The sequence below is a fragment of the Bombus terrestris genome, chromosome 18 (assembly GCF_910591885.1).
Source record: "Bombus terrestris chromosome 18, iyBomTerr1.2, whole genome shotgun sequence".
Lineage (NCBI taxonomy): Eukaryota > Metazoa > Arthropoda > Insecta > Hymenoptera > Apidae > Bombus > Bombus terrestris.
The window spans coordinates 4,823,683-4,850,496 of record NC_063286.1 but is presented as its reverse complement, the minus strand read 5'-3'; the positions used below and the strand labels follow the sequence as shown (position 1 = coordinate 4,850,496).

Sequence of the window (26,814 nt, the reverse complement as noted above, 5' to 3'; positions counted from 1 at the left end):
GATATAGTCTGGTCTGAAACAGTGGTTTTACGTGCATCAGAACACTTTGATTCCGGCAAGGCTGTCGTTAGTTTAGCTGTTTCAGTTTGCTGCTCATTCACTCCATGCATATTTAATGGAATGTCCCCAATCTCACCATTCGTTACGTTATTAGTAAACTTCGGGATAGATCGTAGACTTTTAAAGATGTTAAATTTAGGCATCGTGATCTCGTTGATCACGTGGCAACCGTACGGCATCGACAAGATTTTCTTAATGCTAAGGTCTTTTAAAGACTCTGGTCTATTGGTAGTCCCGTCTTTCTGCGGCTGACTTTTCCCACAATTCTCATCACTGTCAATGGCTGCGTAACACAGATCTTCCACAGGCGAATAGGGTATAGGTTCAGGTGTCACTGGAACTTCGTGACAGTTCGTTGCGTTGTAAAACGACTCGTCGCTCTTCAGCAAAGGAAGTTTATTTTTCAAGCTGGACGACTCTACCTTCTCCTCTGCCTCTCGCTTAAGCTTGCTCTTCCTCGCTTCCTCCACTATTATCGAACAAATGTCAGCTTGCCAGGCGTCTGCCGGGTTATACTTCACCGTACTCAAAGTAGTTGCACTGCTAGACGAGTCGTGCCCTTGATAATCCACCGTCTCCAACTTATCTTTATCCGTGAAATGCTCGGGCTGGATTTTTGCAATGGAGTCTAGCATCTCCGATGGGCTATCGAATTCTTCGCGCTCCTTCCGATCCTGGTCATAGTGCTTGCTAATTTTACGAACGTGAGACTGCTCTTCGACATTGTCCTTCGAAGTGGAGTATTTGTATATTTCTTCAAACTCTTCCTCGCTGGTAGTTAGCTCCCTGGTGTCCTTCGAATCTTCAACTTTATTATCACGCGACCTGAAGTCACGCACAGTCGATATGTTCCTTTGCGTTACGACCTTCTTCATGCTCGACATTTCACTCTTGATAACCTCCTCGTTAACACGATGACGCGATGACTGTTCCCATTCAGTTTTCTTCCCCTGACCTTCATTCGTTGATGTTCCGACCTTGCTCTCGGATTGCTTCTGATTGGATTCATCGGCAACTGTCGCCCGATCGTCCTTAGACGATTCTACCACCATTTTCACTATTCGTTCGACCGGGTCTTGCGCGTCGGATCTCGCCGGCGATTTTTCGCGTACGCTACGATTCAAGCAGTCATGCGTTATTTCAGGAGTTGCACCATTGCCAAGCTCGGCGCCGTTCTCAAGGCAATTGTGCAATTCGGTAATGTCGCTCCCGAGACAAGCCCTCCTCCCGCTTCCTCTTAGATCATCGATTACCTTGCGTACGTTCTCAGGCAGAGCCAACGAATCCACGCTGCTTAAAGCGTCGCGAATATTTCTGACGGACGCGTCACTGCGGGATATTATTATCAATAAAGCTCTCAGGCTGCCAATATTCTTACACATCGTTGGTGCCTCCGAGGAATGTGTTTCCAACGGTCGTCCGAAAGATGCATCCAATATACCGAGGTTTTCCTTCGGAAGAGGTGGACGACTGGGAGGATCGTCAACGTCTACGAGCTCCTTCGCTTCCCTCTTTCGACGAAGCGGAGGGGCTGGGGGATTGCGGTCGTAAACACCGCAATACGTTGTTTTCTCTTGGAAATCGATGTCTGGCAGGCTAGAGGATCTCTTTGGTGGTATTAGGCTACGACCTTTTGTCTCTGTCACCGACATAAGGTCCCCTAGAGCCTGAATTTCTGACCATTTCCTGTCTATGCAACAGGACTGTTCTTTTGATAATTCATCGTTTCTCGTTGTGCTTGATTCGGAAATGTTAATGTTTTCTGGATTGGTACGTCTTCCACCTTGCCAAAATTTCGATTCTGATGATTCTTTATTTATTCCTACAGACTTTGCCTCATTTTCTCTATGTTTTGTTTCAGATTCTGCTGATTCTTCATCGACTTTTGCGGACTTTATCTCGCTTTCTCCATTCTTCCTTCTTCCATTTTCAGTAGTTTCACTGTCAGCCAACGTATTTACTTCGGAATCTTTCACAATGTCGTCTTTCATACACTGTTCCTTCTCCTTTACCAATTCCTCACACAGCACTTCGCTTTTGGAACCATTATCCTCGCCAATTGATTTCGACTCTTCAGTTTCCTCCGACCATGCATTTGCTTCAGAATTTTGCACATTATTTTCCAAGTCCAATTTTCCTTCTCCAACAGGCTGTTCGATCGATGCCTCACTTTCCCAACGAGTACCTCGATTTTTAGCCACTCCCAATTTTTCATTTTTGTTTTCCTCAACCTGTGCTGTCGCACAACGTGCACCGATACTTGAATCATCAGAAACTTCCCACTGCTTTTCTGGCGTCTCTTCCGTCGACGTATTTTCTTCAACGAATGACACTTTCTCCGCTTCCTTTACTCCAACATCACCAGTCGATGCTTCACATTTCCCGTTCAATTGCTTACCATTCGAAACTCTAACTTCGTCGTTTGCACCATAGAATAAAATTTGGCCACTAGTTTCGTCTTCAACATTCAACTTACAATCACTTTGGCTCGTACTGTCATCGCTCAATGGTTCGCTTACCACTTCCTCGACCTTCACATTAGTATCCCCCTTTTCCCCTGATGTTTCTTCGTCTTCTTCCATACTTTGCTCCAGCTCCTCTATTTTGAACGACTCACTTCCTGCAGACTCGTCTTCAACGTTGACATTTTGCCCCCCTAACGCTTCCATGGCGTTGCCTTCTCTCGGCTTTAAATTCTCCTCCTTCAGATCCTTCTGCGATTCATCATCCTCGTCGATCTTCGTCATCATCGGCTTCCTCGTTCCTCTGGTGTCAAGCTCCGTTTCCATTCTATCCAACTTTACAGTTCTTCCTGTATCATCATCTTCCTTTCTCCCGGACATCTCTTCGTCCACGTTGATCTCTTCGGTCACATTGATCTTCACACTGAGCTGCTCTCTTATTTCTTGCGTCAATTCCTCTTTCCGTTGCGAGCAGCGTTCTTTCCTCCGGTATTTGCCAATCTCCTCGTTAATAAAATCTCTTATGTGCTGCTCTTCGTCTTCGGACAGTTTCTCGCCCTCCTCTTGAATGATGTCCAAGAATCTGTTAGCCGCCTGCAAGTGGGCGTGTTGCGCTTCGAAGGTGGCGCGTTTCCTCGCCTTCTTATGCGTCGAGCCACTGATCCGCTCGTGGTCCGTCGGCTTCGCTACTTCCACGACGTCGTCCGCGTAAGTCGGCAATTTTAGACTCTCGATGAAGCTCCTCAGTTTCCTCTCCACGTCGTGCGGCATCACGCTGTCCCAGACGCGCCTCGGCTCCGCGAGGTCTTGCTTCGACGCGTCAGGGTCGTCGAAGTCCGCCTGCAACCGCGTACCTAGCTCCGTTGGCTCCCTTTCCACGTCCGATTCCATTTCAACGATAACCGGTTTAACGTTGTCGGTCTCCAGCGTGTCGCAGTCGCTGACATCGCGAATCTGCAGCTTGTTGCCAGTCAACATCTTCTGTTGTCCACTTTCGTTCTTCCTGTCCACTTTCGTCGCGGGCGAAGAGAAAGGGTCCACAGGTTCGGAAATTGTGACGATAGCCCCGTTATCCGGCATCTTATCGACACTGCCAGTCTCTACGATACCGACACCAGCGATGTGATCGATTTTCGCCTCCAGAGGCGAACTACTGATCGTTGTGATCTTCATTACTTTGATGCCAGGCTGCACTCTTCCTATCTCGATTCGACACTTCTCCTCTTTCGCGTATCTACGACACTTCGATGTAACTGCCCTTCGGCTGATTTCGTTATCCGAGTTCTTCCTCGCGTTCACATTATCCTCTTCCCCGTTCTTCCGTTGAATCTCGCCACTGCGTACGGTATTCTCCGAGTCGGAGTCGTTCGTCCTCGTCTTAGCTTCGCGAAGGTTCTCTTCGTGTTCGTGTTCGATGCTCTTTGGAATTTCTACCGTCGCGTTGCTATCTTTCGTAGCTTTATCCAGAGTTTGCTGCCTTTGGCAGGCTCTTCTGTTGTTGCGACCTTTGCGATTTCTGCGGTTTCGCGCACTGTGCGGCATGTTAATCTCTTCCTTGTCGGTAGCGTACTCGAAGAATTTGCAAACTCCTATGGAATCGTAAAATCGGCCAGTTTCGACTTTTTCTCTCTTTCACGCTTCATCTTTTGTTTTTGTTTTTTTTTCGCTGCTTTTGCTTTTTAGTGTCTGGCGAAATGCAATCTTGTTCGCAGTTTATAAACAAGTATAGTTAAATAACGAAAGGGATCGTTAAACCGTTCTCGAGAAGATGCTCTACTTGTCGCATAATTTTCTTCAGGGCAATCAACGTGTATTGACACAAGACGAAGTAAAGAAAAAGAGGCTCGTTCCTTTCTGTCAGGGAAATGCCACTCTAACGAGAATCGTTTGATCGTTCGATAGTGCGACAGTGTGAACAAGAAGCTCGCGAAATAAGGAAAGCAAAATGCTATAATTGCTAGCTTGGCTCGATTGTACTAACGAGAAGAAAAATTTAGAGGAAGATTGAGATCTCTAAACCGAAAATTCTCTAACCAAAACTCAAGTGTCTTTCGATAATTAGAGTAGTTATGGCAGTGTTGGTATAAAATGATTGAGATGTAAGAAACTATATGAAAAATAATCCTATTGTCGGTGGAGCAATGTTTAAAGAACGGCTTATGAATTGCTATGTTATTTTATTTACTATACCCGAATTTTGAGATGATGTTACGAAGACTATGGTTAACAGTTGGAACGTATTTGAGAATCTTATTCGCACAAGAAAGTAATATCAATGCGTAGCATTTACATCTTCCCATGAATGAAACGAGTATGACGAGTGCAAATGTGCACGGTAAATAAGGGAAAGAAGTTGATGTTGTCTTATGACCGTGCAAGAAGCATGATTCACCGCCAGGACAGCATTCCAAAGTAATATCTGTTATCGATTAAAGGTAAAAAGAAATATGATCGATTCTTACTTTTCTCGGTTTGGTTTCGTTGGTGGATCAAGGAACTCTTCGGTTCACCGTTCTGATTGGCGTAGCTTTGGTCGGATTTTGTATCATCTGAAAAGTAAATACGACAACGGTAAAACATCAGCTGATGCGACGTGAAAATGTTTTTAATTGTTATAATTCAATTATGTGCTCTTCTTGTACGTCTGCCAAACAAATCTGCGAAATACGAAATCATTTACGATGGATTTTGCGTTCTTCTAGTTTCTATTTTATTCTATTTGTTTCATTTGTATTTGGTTTCTATTCTTATTTCAGATGTTTTGATTCCATATGTAAAATAATATAAATAGCAAAGGCGATTAACATATACAGGGTACTGGTAATTGGTGGTACAAGCGGAAAGGGAGTGATTCTAGACGAAAAAAGAAGTCGAAAATATAGAATAAAAATTTTTCGTTTGACGCTCCGTTTTTGAGAAAATCGACTCTGAATTTTCGCTCGGTACGCGTGCACTTTATCACGCCTCGCGTTGTCTCGATTGACGTTGTGTTGATAAACACTTCCAATGCGTTAGAAACTGTTCATAGAAATTTAATTAGAAGAGCAGAAGTACGTGTTCGGCAGAATAGGCAACATTTTCAGCAATTTTTGTAATAATAAACTTTATGATTACTTCATATTATTTCATTATGTATTCCTAATTTTCCGTTACGGCAAAAACAAACTTAAACTGCGATAATATCCATCGAGACAACGATCTACAGTGAGATCCGTTACAACGAGACGTGATAAAGTGCAGGCGTACCCAGCGAAATTCAAAGTCGATTTTCTCGAAAACAAAGCCTCAAACGAAAAATTTTTATTCTATATTTTCGACTTATTTTTTCACTTAGAATCACCCCCTTTCCGCTTGTGCCGCCAGTTACCAACAATCCTGTATAATTAATTCATTAATTGGGATAATTAACGCAATAAAAAGCCGGGAAAAGTAATTGTTGCGAGATAGGAAGAAATTATAAAACAAGTAATCAAATTCTAATATTGTTGATGTTTATATTGCATAGATTGTTATTCAGCACTATGAACAACCGAATGTCACAACCACCTGATGCAAGTTTACAATTAACCCGCTAATTCAGATCTTCCCTCGCAAACAGAATTAAAAATCAACAAAGCCACTTTTCTATCGCTGGCAACCAATTTTAATTAAGCAATGCACAAATCACTATACAACAGTACACGTGAAAATGTAAAGTAAATACAATTCTAATTAACAGGTGGAATGATCGACTTGCTATGAAACGTTACTCAAAGATATACGAAATAACAACGTAGGACACACCAGTAAAATTGTTAAACTAGCTTCGGTGATGCTGTCCACGGACCTGATGCTTACAAAATCCATGAACAATCGAGCCAAATTTGCGCGTTTCGGCGCCACTGACAGTCGCTTATGAATTCCGAATTAAACGTCAACGGGTCACAAATCAGCGGCATGGCCGGTAGGATCCATGAATCGCAGGAATAGACTGAGCGCGAGCAGATCCGCCACCCGTAAAACACGCTCGTGTCCCCACCCACGCGTGCGATTCTCTGTTCGCGCGAGTATCGCCAACATGTATTGTTTATATAATACATGCTTACGAATATCAGGGTTTCTCAAACCGTTCTACTGCGTTTATTACCCGTTTGCACGTCTGAGCACTAAATTTCAGGCTACCTCTTTCTTTATTTAGTAAACGAAAATAAACTTTCATACATTTACAGAAACATGATGTTTTCAAGTTGTTTGAATATTTTCGCGAGCAGTTTTGTTTGAAATGATATCGAAAAATATGCGACCATTTGTTTGGACCAGACCTTGTGAACCGCTTCGATCAAATCATTTATTCCAGTTAAACAGAATTTTGATAAACAACGTGTTACAAACTGGAGATTTTATCAGCAACACTGAAAAATTTCCAGTCGTTTTAGAAGTTGATATTTAAGTATTATATTACACGTGTGTGTGTGTAATTTATTGCCATAGTGCTTTAGACACATTGTACATGCATTTACATTTTCTATCTGTATTTCTGTATAATATGAAATAACTATATTTCTTCTTTTGCAAATTTAGACGTTTGAGATTTCATTTAAAAAATTGTCCATTATAGAATACATAAATACACAATGTTTTATTTACTTGATACTGCTATCAATTTACTATTTGCAAGTATCCTGAAAGCTTCTTTCATTTTATAAGGAAATAATAGGTGCACACTTGTTTTATATTACTTTATTCAACCATGTATGATCTATTCTGTAGTAATAGATTGCCATAGTGCTTTAGACACATTGTATATGCATTTGCATTTTCTATCTGTATTTCTGTATAATATGAAATAACTATATTTCTTCTTTTACAAATTTACACGTTTGAGATTTCATTTAAAAAATTGTCCATTATAGAATACATAAATACACAATGTTTTATTTACTTGATACTGCTATCAATTTACTATTTGCAAGTATCCTGAAAGCTTCTTTCATTTTATAAGGAAATAATAGGTGCACACTTGTTTTATATTACTTTATTCAACCATGTATGATCTATTCTGTAGTAATAGATCAAAATGTCTCTACTGGATCTGTTATTTCCTCATAAAGCAAAAGAAGCTTTTGGAACAACCTAATACACATAATTGAGAAAGTTAATAATGTTCAAATGGATGCATCTATGTTTGGCAAACCATAAGAATTTAACTTCATTGAGGAAAGGTAAAAATCGGATTCAGGAGAAAATGGTCCCATAAAAACATAATGATTTTATGTGATTTAAAGTTGGCCAAGTTTTTAATGAAAAACTTGTCCAAATTATAAAGGGACCCTCATTTTGTCAAACTACTTTGTATATGAAACTATGTTTAATACTAATATTAATATTATTATTTATATCGTTACTCATTTTTATTTTCTGCTGTATTGTTGTACAATATTTTTTAGATTTTGAAAGTAAAAATAACAACTAGTCTATACAATGACAAATCAAATTAGTTCCAGTTTTCACACGGGACAAAATACATTAAATTCAAATTGTAGTTCATTTGTGGCGTAATTACCAACGTTATAATTCTTAGTAGAGTTTAAGGCTAATTTCCATGTTCAACTGTTTATGAGATATTTTCATAATGCTGCATTTTCATGCTTTCTGTAATTTTAATTTTTCGTATTGAAAAATAAAATTGCACGTTACGCTCAGATAAATTTTAATTACTGATGTGTATTGTAAAATTAATCCGTTGCCAAAAGAGTACGCATCCTGCTGTAAAATTCATTTATTCGCAAAATAAATACTGTAACGTTGCATTGCAACATCAAAATTCTGTTAGATAAAGTGGTGCAAGTACTTCGTGTTTACAGAGTTTATGAAAATTTATAAACCTGTCTTGGATGCTTGATACAATATTATCTGATATATTGCAATTTAGTATTAAGATATTTGAAATTTCCAATGAATTATATGTAAACCAAGTTAATTTTATTAGTTAGCAAAATTGACAAATTATTATTTATATGACATAAATAAAAGAATCTCAGAAAATCTATTTATAAGGAACAAAATATTTTGTGCTACTTAATAATCAAATATTTTTAAGGTAAAAATAAATATTGTTCATATGCTACGAAGAAAATAATCGTTTTCTCGCGATTATCTGTGGAAAATAACAAATTTTGATAGACAATAATTAAATACTATGCATAATCCATTTCCAGGCACAGAAAAAGAATTATATTAATATTAATTTTAATAAAAACACCAGTGACATTAACCCCTCTCATTAAAAACAGAAAGAAGAAATATGTTAATATTTATGTATAAAACAATTACTTTCTGAACATAAATCTGTGGAAAATAAAAAATTTTGATAGACAATAATTAAATACTATGCATAATCCATTTCCAGGCACAGAAAAAGAATTATATTAATATTGATTTTAATAAAAGTACACCAGTAACATTAACTCCTCTCATTAAAAACAGAAAGAAGAAATATGTTAATACTTGTATATAAAACAATTACTTTCTGAACATAAATCTATGGAAAATAACAAATTTTGATAGACAATAATTAAATACTATGCATAATTCATTTCCAGGCACAGAAAAAGAATTATATTAATATTGATTTTAATAAAAGTACACCAGTAACATTAACTCCTCTCATTAAAAACAGAAAGAAGAAATATGTTAATATTTATGTATAAAACAATTACTTTCTGAATAGAAATCATTTAAAATTAGACACTTCAGTAAATATGAATAATAGTATACTCTCACTTCCAATTATTCCTTATTATATTATTATTTCATGCGCCAATCACAAACATTACAAATCATTTTTTGCTCTAAGAAGATACATAAAAAGTACTTTCAAAAATAGAAAAAATGAATTTAAAAAATTCCAATAATATTTAGCAATAAGTAATAAATTAAAGCAATATGCTGAGTAAAAGTAACAGCTCAATGATACTCCATGCATTGCAAGATTAATCATTTCCCCTTTTCCACTTTTTCCTAATTGTATAAAATCAACATCTGAGCACATCAATTTAATAACTAATAATATATTGATAAGTTGACGAGTTACAAATCAAAAGTTACAAACTTCTATTTTGAAATTTTACAATTTTATGTGAAATAAAATTACTAACTGACTTGTAACATGTAAAAGTTACTCAAGGCCTTCACTTGTCTCATTATCAAACCTGTTGCTGCTATACAAGAAAATTTATTAGATTGCAATATTTTACAAAGTTTTACATATATGAGCAAGCAAATATATACTTCTATGGACGATTCATTTATTTAAAACATAAAACAAAATGTACCTACTACTTGTACAAATATTGTACTCTACTTTAGTTGCTCTAGTTACATGTACACTTATGTCATAGGTACAAACATTGTACCTACTCTAAACAGGTTATGTGATTTTTATTTACCAGTATGAGATTTCAATCATTTCATAAAAAAATAAACAGATAATTTTTTAATTGTAATAACTCGTAATTCGTAGAAAAGATTGAGAAACGCTGTTGTAGATCAGTTGACACTGATCCGTGTACAGAATTTAAAGTTACGCTTGCGCAGCCAGCCCCTTGAATGACGTTTTTACGTCAAACATACACGCACACGTATTCATGTTGCATTAAATACACCGCGCCTCATCTGTGAAATGTGCACTTACACATCAAATAATCTTTGTAGAGATACTGACACACGCGCACACACGAGGTGCGTGTATATGCGTCGCTCTGCCCCTCGTATGAGATTCATGAATAGTGCCACTTCCGAGTTGAACTTCCTTCCGAGTAAACAATGCCGGTAGAACGACTACGATTCCGAGCACACCCATCCATTTTCCACACTTTTCATTACATCACGCATCACGACGAATTCAAACCGGAATAATTTGAATGGAAATCGAATGGCCGTTCGATTTTTAGTACATTGCTCTCTTTAGTAGCTAGTCATGTTATTTGATCTGGCTATGGGTAGATAACTGGCCTGGGAGAGGACAATACAAAAATGGAGGGAGCTTGTCACATATTAGAAAATTATACCATTAGGTTTGTTTAGTAGTCACGTTAGTAATTATGTTTCTGATCAAAACAATCAAATCAATGTTTCTCTTTTTTCAGGAAAACGGACAAAGAGTCTAACACTTCTCATTTATGTCCAAAAAATATAAACTTTTTTTTAGAAAAGATTTATTATGTTACATAGTTACTGTTGATGATATCTATAATTTTATTGCAGCAGAACTGTATTCAGCTGAATCATTGAATTGTACATCTCATGATTAAGATAGTTTTAGGTTAAACTTTTCCAAATTAAATTATTATAGTGAACAATACATTTACTTGAGGGCCATTAGTTCTATCATCTATAACTTTAATTTCAGCAGAATTGTATTCAGCTAAATCATTGAATTGTACATCTCATGATTAAGATAGTTTTTAGGTTAAACTATTTCCAAATTAAATTATTATAGTGAATAATAAATTTACTTGAGGACCATTAATTCTATCATCTATAATTTTATTGCAGCAGAATTGTATTCAGCTAAATCATTGGGTTGTACATCTCATGATTAAGATAGTTTTAGGTCAAACTATTTCCAAATTAAATTATTATAGTAAACAATACATTTACTTGATAGTAGTCAATAGTAGTAATATTCTTCCAGAACAAAATGTAATTATACAAGTTTAATATTAGTAAATATACCATAACTAAAATAGTGTACTAAAATAATTTTTGAAGGATAAATAGCTAGTTAAAGCAAGCTTAAATATCTCGGGTACTTCTGACAAGTGATAATTTATAATTTGTTTTGCATGATACTGTAAAGATGAAAGATATGAAATAGTAAAGATTGATTTTATCACTTTCTGTATTTAATAAATTTTCTTCAGAGTATACTTGTAAAATCCTAGGACAGATTTATCACTGATAATATATTTACATAACATTAATCAATGAAGACTTACAAATACCAAAATACCTCTCCCTACATTTTTTAAATCTTTCTTCTTCCTCTCAAAAAATGTAATATAGAGAAATTTCTCTCTCTCTCTCTCTCTCCCTCTCTCTCCCTCTCTTATGTTGGTGTATACAAGCTGTCTCACCTTAGCTCATCCATGCAGTTATTTCTCGAATTATTCATTTCATTATTTATTTATTTCAATATCGATTTCAAACAGAAATTATTTTGTTTCAAAGCAGCGGGAGGATTGTTATTGTAAACACAAATCTTATCTAAGTGAAGGTGACCTCTGTTCAGCCAAGTGTGTAGCCCATTTCAAGATAAATTCATTGACGTATAATATAACGGTCTTTGAAGGTCACTAGAGGTCAGTTATTACCGTTGAAAACTTATTTTCATTAAAATTTCCTGAAATTACCCGTTATCTCCTGTATTCAAAAGTACGACCTTGGGCGTCAATATACTGATTCATTCTGTCCCTAAATAATATTTCAACCCTTTTGAAACTTGCATATTTAATTTGTTGACAACATCCCTAATGCAATCCTTCATAGATTTTCAGGAAATTTGGGTTCTTCTCTTCTTTCTCTTTTATAAAGTCCCACAAGAAAAACGAGAAAAGTCTAATTAAAACTAAAAATGTTAAGACTGAAGGGACTCGGTGGGAGGAAAATTCTATTTCCTCTCCTTATGCAGCTGGGATATGAAAAACTATTTCGAATATAAGATACAAGGAACAATTTCAAGAATATTTAACGAACATAAATTTTAAATATCAATGGATGACTTTGATTGACGTTCAAAAACCAACATATCATACAGGACATCTCATACAGGATAGTACAAGCGGTCGCATGGTGGTTCTACATGCAAAAATAAACTGAAAAATAAGTAAAAGTATTTTTGAACATGAATAATCTTCCTGATTAATAAAATGATTCAATCATTAGAACTATAAAATTGAATCAGTTATTTGATATCAAGAGTTTGTTTATGTTATTTGATTTATAACATGCGTCAGATAATAAGTTCTGTAACAACACTAACAGTTCATGCCACGATTCAAGAATTTGATTTGTGTAATTGAAACTGAGATTTGCTTTAACTATTAGCACATTAATGAACTATTATAATAAGTTTAAAAGTCTACTTTTTTTCTAACTACATCATAACGTTGGAATTGTTATTTGTGTGATTAAATAAATCTAATAATATAGAAAATAAACATGCATATAAAAACGCTTAAATATTATGGGAGTTCTAACAACACTTAATCCATATTATATTGGATATTTTCAATTATCTTGCACTTTTGTATAACTTGTAACGTAACAAATAAAGAAGAAAATTATATAAAAATGACGAATCTTTCAGATGCAATAGCAATGCTAAATTACACTTTAAAGTTTGTTGGATTGGAAAGATTTATTAGAATAGCGAGGGAAATAGAACTGATGTCCTTATTGAGTTTGAAGATATTACATTCCATACGACAACTGTTAATGTTTAGATAAAAAAGATATAAACTTTTCTGGAACAAAGAAAGAAGATAAATAATTGTTAATATGAATATCTAATTAAAATACTAAATAATTCTGTCAAATATTTAGTCAATTTGAATTTCTTATTTACAACTACTTAAATTACTATGGAATTTTTAACTTATAAGAGATAACGAAAGGAAAGATGTATTTAAAAGTAGCTTCAATCAGTTTGACATTTCCTTATCGTTATTTCCAATAAGTTAAGAATTCTACGATAATTTAAGTTATAAATGATATATGAAATTTATATGAAAAAGAGGAAAAATTTTAATTATTATATGTTACCATAAAGATGAACATATTTACATTATAGCAAAATGTAATTAATTTTGAAAATGCTATTGAAAAATTATTAATTTTCTTCAAACACACAATTTTACAACGATTATTAAATAAATATGACATACACTACATATTTATTTTTTTTTATATTACTTATAAAATATCTTTATATATTTTTGTCAACTCAAAAGTCTTTTTATATTAATTAAAGCAACATAGGCAAATTTTCAAAGAAACTTGTTACAGTGGAAGAAAATGAAATTTCGTGACAAGAAAGACAGTAATTTTGATGCTTCTTCGAACGTTATGTGATTTCCCTCCTCTTTGTTGCTCAAAGATGAATAACTCCCTAATTAGGTTTTACTTTTCAAGATTTCAAAAGGTTGTACCGCTCCTTTTAAGCTACATATAATGCAACGACTCCCCGGCACTCAGACAGGACAGTTCTCACGAACAGTATTGATTTACGTAGCGTGATATCTCTTTTGTGTTATTGAACGATATCATTTTAATAGATTTTTAAAGAACACTCGATCCAATAATATTATAAGATTTATGTAAAAATATCGCAGCAGTACCTATCTTTTAAATACTTTAACATCATTATTTTGTAATTTTTTCCTTTTTTCACGCTCGTAAATTTTGCTATAAATAAATACTATAAATAAACTGCAGATATTTATATAAATTTATATTTTAACGAATACAACGATATAAATGGAACTTGCGTACAGAACTGTTTCACTCCTTAAATTTATTAACTCTTTAAATTACGAATGCTACACTTTGAATTAACATACACTTGAATTTTATAATATATTGTTGCATACTGTGCGAATTCTGTGTATTATTGTACCTTTGGATCTCCCATAAATGCATATGTATCTACATCGAATTATGATAAAAATGGTTCAAATGTTCCATCGCAATTAGAATTCTATAATGATAATATTGCTATATGACGTAATCAATTTAATATTCTATCGAAAAATATATTTGAATTGTAAAAATGTTCATGTCTCGTGTGATTTAAATTACACGATTTCGATATAAAAATCCCCAAATTATTATGCTATTGCGTTAGTTTTATAACATGCTGTTAAAAATACTTTATGCTGCAAACGAATTCTTCTCTTTTGTATTATAACTAAGAAATTGGTAATTATTGGGAACACGTAGGAGCGATGTCACAAACTTCGATGATTCTTCAAATATGTTGCCAAGGTCAACATCCTAAATAACTGCCTTATACATTTCGCCGCCGAATGGATTTACTTTACAAATTATAAAGTTTCTTCCAAATGTCCAAATTGGACAAATTGAGAATGTAAAGAATTAAATAAAAAAAGAAAAGTTACAAAGTAATTTAAGTTTAAGATTATGTGCACTATTTCATTTCGTTCTGTAAACGACTTTTCAGTGATAGTAGATACACTAACAAGTTAAAAAGATATAACAATATTTTTGTCCAGTTGAACATTAAAATAAAATGCAACATTCCATATATCAATTGATTCGTCAAAAATTATCTCACGCTAATGACAAGCTAATCACACCGGCTGGCTAATGGCTGCCGAACCTACAACCCCTTGCTTTCTTTTATTTATACAATTTTAAAAATTGTTATCACTCTCATCAATAGTTTAAATTCAGACTGACCGCCTAATCCGAAATGAAGCGTAATCGTACCGTATCTACATTCGATTGAAGTTTTTTAACATCAAGAAAATAGGTGATTACATGAATAAGAAAAAAAGTTGTTCAGAATATTGACCTTGAAAGGTTATTTCAAAGTCACTGAGAAATCGGTGAGCTCATCCCTACTCCGAATAATTACCAAATCTCAATACAACTAAAGATAATTCTAAAGTTTGATTTTAAATATACGTACTAGAAAATCTTCTGTTCATTAGAATTTTATTGAAATTATACATCGCTGCCAAAAAAAGCAAAGCGGTTTATTTTTTCTTAAATGGAATATCACACTATTTTTTATATTATCGAAAGCTTTAAATATAAATACCGATGCAAGTTTGCAGAGTGTCTTATGCAAATATCTTCTAAACTGTACTTATATTCGAAAAAGTGTTTCCAATGAAACTTACTTTGTTTGGGAGCGAACATCTGCTGGTCGTAAATCTTATCTGGGTGAACCTGCCTCCGCGATTACAACGTGACCTTTGTCTTCCTTTTTTTCATACGTTGTTCGATACGTTTGTTAATTCTTTATAAAAAACTACGGGGATAGCTACTTGTAAATACCTATGAAAATGTCTTGTTAAATGTTTAGTTTAAAAGATATTTCAATATTAATTTCATCGAATTAAGTGTATGAACGACAAAGAGAACATAGGCATAAAAGCATTGCATTATCTTCTTATTTTGTCTTTCATACCACAAGTCTTACAAGATTAACACGTTGGTCGCCGCGTCACCCATATCTCTGTATGACGGGTATACCTCCGTGGGGACCTGTTACCTAATCACGAGTGACGCTCTTCTTGTTCGAGTTAATTAACACGTTGATCGCCACAGTCACCCATATCTATGTGACGGGTATATTTCCGTAGGGACCCGTCACCCAAGTACGGATGACGGTCTTCTTGTTCGAGTTAATTAACACGCTGATCGCCACAGTCGCCTATATCTATGTGACGGGTATACTTCCGCCGGAGCCTGTCACCCAAGTACGGATGACGCTCTTCTTGTTCGAGTTAATTAACACGTTGGTCACCGCAGTCACCCATATCTATGTGACGGGTATACTTCCGTGTGAAGCGTCACCCAAATATGGATGACGCCCTTCTTCTTCGAGTTAATTAAATATAGGATATTATATATAGGATATACAACATAAAAATATTTAAAACATATTATACCATACTTTTTATTAATTTATATTCTGGATAATATATTATATTATGCTATATCGCATGGTATTTGTTAAAACATTCCAAACACATTTGGGATGATTTTGGGCACTTCGAACAATAGTTGTAGACTTCATTATCACTACTCTCCTTACTTTCAAATATATTTTCACGCTGTTTACTGAACATTTTGAGGATGAAAAAATCACTGATGTACATCTCACAAGTATTCTTCTCGACTAAATGAAAGATCTAAGATATCTGCCATGAGATCCCTCGGAATACTCTAGCTGGAAAGCTTATCGCTTTCTCCATGTCAGAACTAAATAATCTTTTCTTTACAATGAATCGAAGGCGATAAACAATGAATTCCCGCTTGTCGCTCTATTTACGTTCTGCGTACCGGAGGTCGGATTTGGGCCCCGCAGGAAACTTAGCCGTATCACGCTAGACGACGAACGTGTCAAAGTTAAAATATCTTGCAAACTAATAATTTTTTTACTCAATACCTTTGTAGAGAATTAAAAATGCATCGAATGATGTATATGTATATGTATAAAAAAATGCAAAGTTCCATTTACGAAAATCTAAGGTCACCTTGAAGTCTCAGAGATACGTCTACCTAGACAAGATTTGTGACTGTCATAAATAAGTTTTATTTGAAAAACTTTTTCGAATAATGTACCTCCAGTTTAGGGAATATTACGTGGATTCATTGAAATGAGACACCTCGTAGAAATGTAAATTATTATTTCCGTTATTATTAATATTGTTCAGTATTTGTTACTCATCCTGTGGCAAAATATTGCGTTTAGTTTTATACTATCGAAGCTTCCAAATATAATTGCTCGTTTAACTTATATAAAGTTAGAACTTTCCGTTCTGTTTGCTCAACTTTACCTGAAAAGTGGCTGTCAGGCAGCGATAACTATTGTATAACGCTTCTTAATTATGTAATCGACTAGATGACGAGACTCGACTAACGTGAAATTATTGAAGAGTGAAGGACAACTGCAACAATTATAAAAGTGGGAGCGCCTGTTAACCACAAAGGAAACACTATTAGTTCATCATCTGAATTGCTAACGATACAAAACATATACACACCCTGTATCTTTAAGAATTATTTTGAAACAAATTTAGGACAATATAGCATTATGCATTAGTAAAGGTATCTTTTTACAATTTGTTTATTTGAGCCTATAATGAAAATTTAAACAATGAACTTTATGGACTTGTTTAGTTACATACAAAATAAAAGTCTCATCAATATCGGTTAAGGTTTCCATGAGTTACACAGGCTAATGGTGAAAATAGTTAGCATAATTCTAAATGTAAAAATCTGAAGATTCTTACATTTTTCGATGCCTTTAGGTATGTTTATATACATATGCTGAAAGTTGTGTTCAAGTCTGTTAAGACGGAAACAAGCAACAGGCATCGAAAAATGTAAGGATCTTCAAATTTTACGCCGCAAGTTATGAAATATACTATTTTGACCATTGACATATTATCCATCAAGGAGGAAAAGATAAAGGTCGCCTTCTACAACATTTTTATCTGGACCTGCACTGATAACTTAAAAGCACGTTTTAAACATTTATATTAATTATATATACAAAGTAATATAAGTAATATATAATATATAATTAAGTAATATAATTAATATATAATATAATTAAGTGATACGATTAATATATAATATATAATTAATATGTGGTATATAATTAAGTGATATGATTAATATATAATATATAATTAAGTAATATAATTAATATATAATATATAATTAAGTAATATAATTAATATATAATATAAAACTAATTAATGTAATTAATATATAATTAATATATATATATATAATTGACATAAACGTTTAAAACGTGCTTGTAAGTTTCCAGTGCAGATCCAGATAAAATGGTTGTAAAAGGCGACCTTTATCTTTTCCTCCCTGATTCCGATCAACTGCAACTTTTTCAAAAATTTCTTTCACGTCATAAAACTAATGCTTTTAACTTCTAAAAAAAGAAAGAAACTGAAGTCGTTTAGTCCATTTTTTAAAAAATCATTCTATTTTAAAGAGTGTTTGATCAGTTACATCAGTATAGCTGTGTATTTTATATTATCTTACATTCAATTGACTTACGTTAATATTGAATTTATTTTATATTTTATTTTTGCCTTGTATTATTATCTTGAATAAATATAGACGAGATCATGAATCAAGTAAAGTAATTCAAGTAAAAGGTACGAAAAACAGGAATTTGAAATATGCCACGTACAAAAAAATTGAATTTTGTTCAGATTGATTTTTCTGTCTGTATTGAAAATTAGGTCAGTAAAACTATGGTTCTGCACGCGCCCTTTTGACGTTCATCAATATATCGGATGTCGTAGCGTACATTGCGTTTGTTTCTCTTTACTCTTATCAAATAAAACTTGAAAAAGTGATTGTGGAAAATTTAAAAAATTAGAAACTAAAATATTATTTAAACTTCATGTAGCATGTACGATGTTCATTTTTTTCAAAATAAAAGGCACGGCAGATATATTTTTTAGAACATATAAATTTTGTTCAATTAATTGTTTACAGTCGCACCAAGCCACATAATTGTAGATTAAGGTATAGAGAGGATTTTATAATTTTTGAGAAAAATTGGTTGTAAAAATTTCTAGTAGATGTAACGTTAAAAATACGATCTAGCGGCTCGTTTCTTCTCATTTTAAGCTTTGCATTACCTTACATAAATATTATTTCTATAAAAAGTTGCCCCTCTTTCACTATACTATATTATACTTATTCCCTTTCTATATTCCATTGTGTTATTAATAAATTACTGATTTATCTGTAACTTAAAATAGTTTTATGAAACATTACAATTTATAAAAAAAAAGGCACCCTTTACTTTATTTTAAAAGCTCTATTCCAAAAACTTCAAAGTTTAAACTCATTATATTCATCCTAAATTGGCATAAGTTGTACTATTAAACAACAACGATAAATGAAACTGTAAACTGTAAATCGAACAAAGGAGCAAAGCATAAAATAGAGGAACAATGGTTGATGGTACATATCAGTAACAATTACGTAAGCTATTATGTGACAAGCGACAAAAGTCATCGAGCCGATTAATGACGCAACCGAAATACTGAAATGATCGTAGGAATTGCTCGTGAGGATTCGGCTTCTGAGCACCTAGAACGCAAAGAACGAGAGATGCAAGATAGGGCTGCGGAAATGAGGGCTTGGCCCCTTTGGGCCATGACGCCGCACCCATGTAACTTAATACATCTCCGTCGAATTTATTCGACACATTCACCACTGCACACGAATCGTTAGTGGTCGCCTAATATATCTACAACTTTGTAACATATAGATTTTGGATATATCAGGTTTGTAAATATGAAACCGGAATTTGCATATAGATGGCCCTAGCTGATAATGTAGTTATCGCTAAACTGCATCATTGATGCCAAAAGTCTTTGTTGACATCTCACAAACATTTTCGACTCGGAACAATACAAGTTTCATACAACAGCATAGTTTGTAATAGCGTTGAACATGTCGAATTTTGTGCCTGGAAACTACGATTTGCGGACAGCATTGATTTTCTGTTACCATTTGAAGAAAACTGCTGCAGAATCGCATCGCATGCTTGTCGAAGCTTACGGTGAGCATGCGCTCTTGGTAAATCACAGTGCTTTGAGTGGTTTAAAAAATTCAGAAGTGGCAATTTTGACGTGAGGAACGAAGAACGTGGATCAGAAGGGTGTGATCTATTATGAGCTGTTAAAACCTGGCGAAACCGTTAATACCGAGCGCTACCGACAACAAATGATCGATTTGAATCAAGCTTTGCGTGAAACGACCAAAATATCAAAAAAGGCAACACAAAGTAATTTTGCTTCATGATAATGCACCATCACATACAGCAAAACCGGTCAAGGAAACGATCGAAGCGTTCAGTTGGGAAATACTTTCGCACGCGGCTTACTCACCAGACTTGGCTCCGTCCGATTACTATTTATTTGCATCGATGAGACACGCACTTTCTGACCAGCACTTCACTTCTTACGAAAATATACGAAAATGGCTGGATGACTGGTTTGCCTCAAAAGAGCGACAGTTTTTTTGGCGTGGCATCCACCAATTGCCAGACAGGTGGGAAAAATGTATAGCTAGCGATGGACAATACTTCGAATAAAATATTTTTAATCATTTTCATACAAGAAACGTGTATTTTCTATACAAAAATTCCGGTTTCATATTTACATACCTGGTAGAAGGAGAATGCTCCTTCAGATATTACGTATATAACAGCCTATCTAAGGTAGAACATTGTAATTTTTAGAAATATTACATTCTTTCATAGATTGCAGCATTTTTTAATTATTTGTTTTCGTTAAAATATTTTTCACTAATTGTTATTATATCAAAATACCTACTAAGCATAATTTTGGTCTACCGAACCGGTGCAGAGACATTTGGTTGTAGTTTCGAAGGGCCTTAATGACCGATCGAGATGAAATTTGAGGAGGATGATGAAGAAATAGGAACCTCAAATATAAAACTTTAACTTCGGATATTTATTTGTTTCCGAGATATTATTTTCCTGTCGTTTCTTTTACGTGGCAACACAGATGTCACTACGTGTACTTTATGCACGATGGTACTTCATATGATACTAATCAACGTTTGAATCAAATGTTTGAATTACGGTCAATTGGGTGCAAATCTGCTTCTCATTTGTGCAATCCCCATTCGCTATAGTTGTGCGGTATCGTAAAAAAGAGCCTGATTAGAGATCGATCAAAACAGTGTCGTCTGTCCTTCGGTTATTAGTTTACATAGGAAAAAAGCCTATGTGACTAAGGTCACCTAGTTCTAACGGAACGTTGACCTGATAAAATTAAGGAAAGGAAAAAAGAACGCTAGAGGAGGGGGACGATTTGGGTTCAAAGAGTGAGTCGAGAGGTCAGAGTTAGTCGAGAAGTCGAGGAGTAGAGTTGTTAGCGTTGTCGAGTTGCGTGAGCTGCTATCGTTGTTGAGAGATTGAGTTGTTAGCGTTATCGAGTTGCGAGAGTCATTGAAGTAAAATAAGATTGTTGCGTTTAGTTCAAGTTAAATAATCATCGTTCTCTATCTAATTAATATCTGTTTAGTTAGTTTATTGTAAATAAATCATAAATAGTATCAGGAAAAATTTGTACCTAAATTTTCTCGATACTACAGTCGACACTAGCTATTCAAAAAAGTAAGAAACAGAGGAAAAAAAGAAGAAAGATATACAGGGTGGTTGGTAGCTTGTGGTACAAGCGGAAAGAAGGTGATTCTACGCGAAAAAAGAAGTCGAAAATATAGAATAAAAATTTTTCGTTTGACGCTTTGTTTTCGAGAAAATCGACTCTGAATTTTCGCTCGGTACGCGTGCACTTTATCACGCCTCACGTTGTCTCGATTGACGTTATGTTGATAAACACTTCCAATGTGTTGGAAAGTGTTCATAGAAATTTAATTAGAAGAGCAGAAGTATGTGTTCGGCAGAATGGGCAACATTTTCAGCAATTTTTCTAATAATAAACTTTATGATTACTTCATATTATTTCATTACGTATTCCTAATTTTCCGTTAAGGCAAAAATAAACTTAAACTGCAATAACATCCATCGAAATAACGATCTACAGTGAGATCCGTTATAACGAGACGTGATAAAGTGCACGCGTACCGAGTGAAAATTCGAAGTCGATTTTCTCGAAAACAAAGCCTCAAACGAAAAATTTTTATTCCATATTTTCGACTTATTTTTTCACGTAGAATCACCCTCTTTCCGCTTGTACCACCAGTTACCAACCACCCTGTAGAATATATAATGATGGTTCTATGACATCTACATGCCACAATAGATGCAATCTTCCGTGCGAAATACAAGTACATTACATATAACGTGACTTAGAAAACTAATGGAACTTTAACATTTTTTCTCAAGAGCACGGTTGAGTTCCGACTCAGACCTTTATCCTCATGATGAGTAGAATAACGATACAATAAAATAAATTTGATCTCGAATTTCGAAGTTCAGATCAATTTATCAATCAATGACAACTTCTTTTATAGATCTTTACCGACTGAGAAGTATAGAATGACACTATGGTGACAAATCCTTTTCGAGCGCCCGGTATACCAGATCTTTAACAAATTTTGTTTTTTTTTTATTTATTTCTTTATATTCTCAATTTGTCCAATTTGGACATTTGGAAGAATTTTTTAGCTGTTTTATTATCATGTGGGTGACTACCCCCAGCGGGGTACCATCCTCGCGTTTGCTAGCTTATATCCTCAACAAATTTTGTATTTTATTTATCGTACGTTTGATTTACTATTCAACAAATTGCGGAGTATTCTTCAAATTATAAAGAATAAACTCTGCTCGTAATTCTACCGATATTTCTTTTCAGATAGCACAATCTCTCAATTCCTTGTTCTATAGATTACAATATTATGCCATACGCATAAAATGAATAAAAGAACTTATAATATAACTATGTGATAAATAAGATAAACCACTTCCCACGAATAATCAATTGAAACCATACCGTTCGTTACAGCGACATCAAACAGGGTACCGAAGTTTTCATCAAAACAGACGTTTTCCTCCATCCATCTGCCATTCAGCGAACTGTCACCTCCGACAATTCCTTTAACCACGTCAGTTGCCTCAAGTATCACGCAACGTTCCATCTCCTTCGACGTTTCCCTCAAACTTATGTTGTCTTGCTCGTCCTCGATATTCATATTTCTGTTTATAAACTCTTGTTCATCTAACATTTCTCTGTCGTCATGTTCGTCCTTGAAACGAACAGTTTTACTTTCATTAGTATTGAAGAGGATGCCGCGAACAGCCTCGATATTTTTGTTCTTCAAGATAGGAGCTCGATCGAGCAGATGGATCATACTCATACGCGTATCGTCTATCGCGTCCGAGTAGAATTTTTTGAAATTAGATTTTCTTATGGCAAGTGTTGCAGCGTTGCTATGGGGCACAGAATTTCTCATTCGCCTGTAACCCCAGCTACGTAAAACTGCAGTGGGTTGGGAGAATTCACCGGTCGGAATGGCAACGGTGTTCATCCTCCTGAAGTCCAACGTGTTTAGTTTGTTTTCGAAGTTCTGCCTGGTTTCGTCGGTCCTGAAGCAAGCTGGCGGCTCGATGAGAAACTTCAGCGCTTCCAGCTGTTCGTAGTATTCGCGTTCGAACTCCTCCCGGTTCAGTTCGCCAATTCCCTTCTCCTTGCCGTCAGTTAATCCGGCTTCGACATTTGTCGCAAGGATCCCCGACCTTGGGTCGACCTTTTTGGCCACAGGCCTCGCGAAAATCACGCCTTTGCCTCGTTTCGACCTACAACTCACGTCAAATCTATTTCCCTCGCCGTTTTTCTTCGTCATCTGACGTTTTCTAGACTTTCGATGACTCTCTAACCTTGTTCCCGATCTGGAGCTCCTGTTTCGTTTCCAGGAAGCGCGTAACGAACGAATCATCGCTACGAATCGTGATCCGGGACTGGCACATGCGACTTTTCTTTTGGATTTCGAACGTGGCACACGTCTCGATAGCTGTTTGCCACTGACCAAAGGGTCCGTTGTCTTGAACGACGGGATTTGCGAGGAACTTGTTTCCTCCACGCCGGTCAAACATTGCGAACAATTGAGAAATCTCATCTTCGAAACGGAGTTGTCGATTCGTCACTGTCGCGTCAATTCATTAATTTTTTGTATTTATTTTATAACAGGTTTAACGTCACATCAATTGCAGGCACAATTTATTTATGGTTATTAGTGGTTAACTATGATTATTGGATGTATGGATATTAAATTCTGTTATCTAACGTCGTGCTTTTTAAGCATTTCTTTACTGTCACTATCATTTGTGTTGTTGTTGTCGTCGTCGTCGTCGTTATTGTTGTCGTGGTTGTCGTGGTTGTTGTTGTGGTTGTTGTGGTTGTCGTCGTCGTCGTTGTTGTGGTTGTGGTGGTTGTTGTTGTTGTTGTTGTATCGCTTCAAATGTGTTTAACCGCTGTCCAATGTAAGTTTCACAAATATTGCGCTATCAAGATTGTTGTTTTATCATATCGTATATTATACAGAACAAAAGTTCACGGATAAGTCACGATTATCACGTTCAATTTCTTTCAGTGTTTTAATAAACTTAGGAAAGACATATTACACTATACAAATATTAGGCTTTTTTAGATATACAGTGGTTCACGAAAGTATTTGAATACTTAATATAAAGAGCTTTCATGTATTTGCTGGCTGTTGTTCGCGACTAGAAAAACTGATATTTTTCTGTAATTATTTTGTGGTATTATGTATTCTTGAAGTAACTACTTCAAGAAAAATTCTACATCTTTATTTATGTATATCCGTGACCTGGAGACTGCTCCACTAATATGCGGTGCATATTATTGTATCCTTGAGTATACATTATGTTTTGAGTTGCAAGGTCTGGGAACAAAGGAACTAGTATTTATGTTCCCTGTAACCTCTTCAGCGATGTCTCTACTCTATGGAAAAGTGGTTTCATAAATGGGGCTTCAAAATTAATTAACACAAATCCATACATGTAACTTTCACGCTGCCAAAACAAACCTGCCCTCAGGTGACCATTAACAATATAACAATTCCTAACAAGAACTCAGTCAGATACCTGGGCATGACTGGACAGGAGATTAACATGAAAACAACGCATCATAGACAAATGGAGGCAACTCGAGGATAAACTTAAAAAATTCTACTGGCTCACTGGTCGACGTTCCAACCTAAGCACGCAGAACAAAATTACACTCTGTAAGACCATAATAAAACCTGTCTGGATCTACGGAATCCAACTATGGGGAACAGCAATTAATTCCAACATTGAAATATTCCAACGCTTCCAATCGAAAACGCAAAGATCCCTAATAAATGCACCCTGGTATGTCACCAACGAAGCAATGCATCGCGACCTCAAGATACCCTCAGTCAAAGAAGAATAACCAAATGTAGCAATAGATATATCAAAAGAAACCCCCTAATTACTAAATTACTTAATACATCGGACCAGATCTGCAGGCTAAGAAAATACTATCCGTTAGACCTAAGCACAAGATTCAACTAGATATTTTTAATAAGTATTATTTACTTACTTATAATATTATTATTTATAAATTATACTTATCTATAATAAGTATTAACTTATTATAAATAATTAGCCATGTCACTGCGCCACGCCAGAGAAACTTACTCAAAATTCTCAATACGAGAATTGATAGTAAAATAAAAAATAAATAAAAAAAAAAATAGCACGTGTTTATGTCTACCTGACCCTTGTAAATATCACACTCATATTTTTTTGGCGATTACGGGAAAGCTGTTAACACCTGTTTCACAGAGTGACCGTTGAAGTTAGAATCGTTTTGGCATTGTGTTCGAAGAAGCATATCCGTTTTCAATCACCGATGAATTCAATAGCTCCCACCTGAATTACGTAATTCAACGCGCGATGCGTTCAATTGCAAAGCGAAGCGCGAGAGTTATGCGAGTTGATTGCAATGCGAGAATTCGATCAATACAATCCTATCGATCGAGATAAATTAATTTCTTGTTCTATCTTCAACGTTAATTATCGAAAGTATCACATGCAACAAACGCCATTCCTACAGAATAAAACATTGTTCCAATTTTCTTCTTTTCGCGCTATCGCTCGGAAATATTCGGACATTCGATTATCTTTCATGAAATTTAATTTAATCACAAAATTACGGATAAAATGACTTTCATAGATCTTAGGTATTGTAATTATTATAGCTATCCATCGTAGAATATTCTGCTGCTTTAAAATTAATTTTTAACGCCATTATGTTAATACACATAAAATAATAATAATAATAATAATAATAGTAATAGTAATACATAATAATAATTCTATAATTGTAATATAGCTAGTACATCGTTATATCAGCCATAAACGGTTTATTCGTGACAATTATTGATCCCTGATTTTCAAATTAAACTACAAAGTTATTAATTATCTGATTTCTATATTTTTCCTTTTTAAAAAACAGGAGTTTAGTTATAAACTTTAAAAACTAACATTGACTGATAAAATTGTCGTTCGTATGTGCTAATCTTGATAGTATTAATATTTAAACTATTTTGTATAATTTTGTACTAAGATGAAAAAGTATTTTTGAAATGAATGAAAAAGATCATCGACGTTAATTCAAACGATGATATTTAAAATCGACGAATTGTATATTTCATTGCAAAATACTATTCGTAAATTTACGACAGATAAGTCTATACTTTAATTCAATGGTTTTATGCGAATCTAATAGTAACATTTGTTACATTCTGTTGTTTTCTAGTAACAGGCTGCTCAAAATGCCCGAATATGTAGGAGCTACAATACTCTTTTACAAAGAACATAATTTCTTTATGTTGTTAATTTGACGAACTTTAAAATGTCTGTGGATAAAGCTTTTCATAAACATTTTAAAGAATTATATTTTTAAATCTCCATTCATACGGAATCAACAATTTTTGACAAACTTGTGGAAAAGCTACTTGGTCGTAAATTTGAATT

At 34.7% G+C, this 26,814-nt stretch overlaps 1 protein-coding gene across 1 annotated transcript in view; it reads right to left on the bottom strand.

The window, feature by feature from the left end:
- LOC105666782 overlaps positions 1–26,814 on the bottom strand; it is a 360,020-nt gene that overhangs the window by 177,118 nt on the left and 156,088 nt on the right. Inside the window, exons 5-6 of the mRNA XM_048414120.1 lie at positions 4,985–5,071; positions 147–4,111 (exon numbers count right to left, since the gene is read on the bottom strand). Coding sequence (XP_048270077.1) covers positions 147–4,111; positions 4,985–5,071 — 4,052 coding nt within the window. The remainder of the gene's footprint in view (positions 1–146; positions 4,112–4,984; positions 5,072–26,814) is intronic.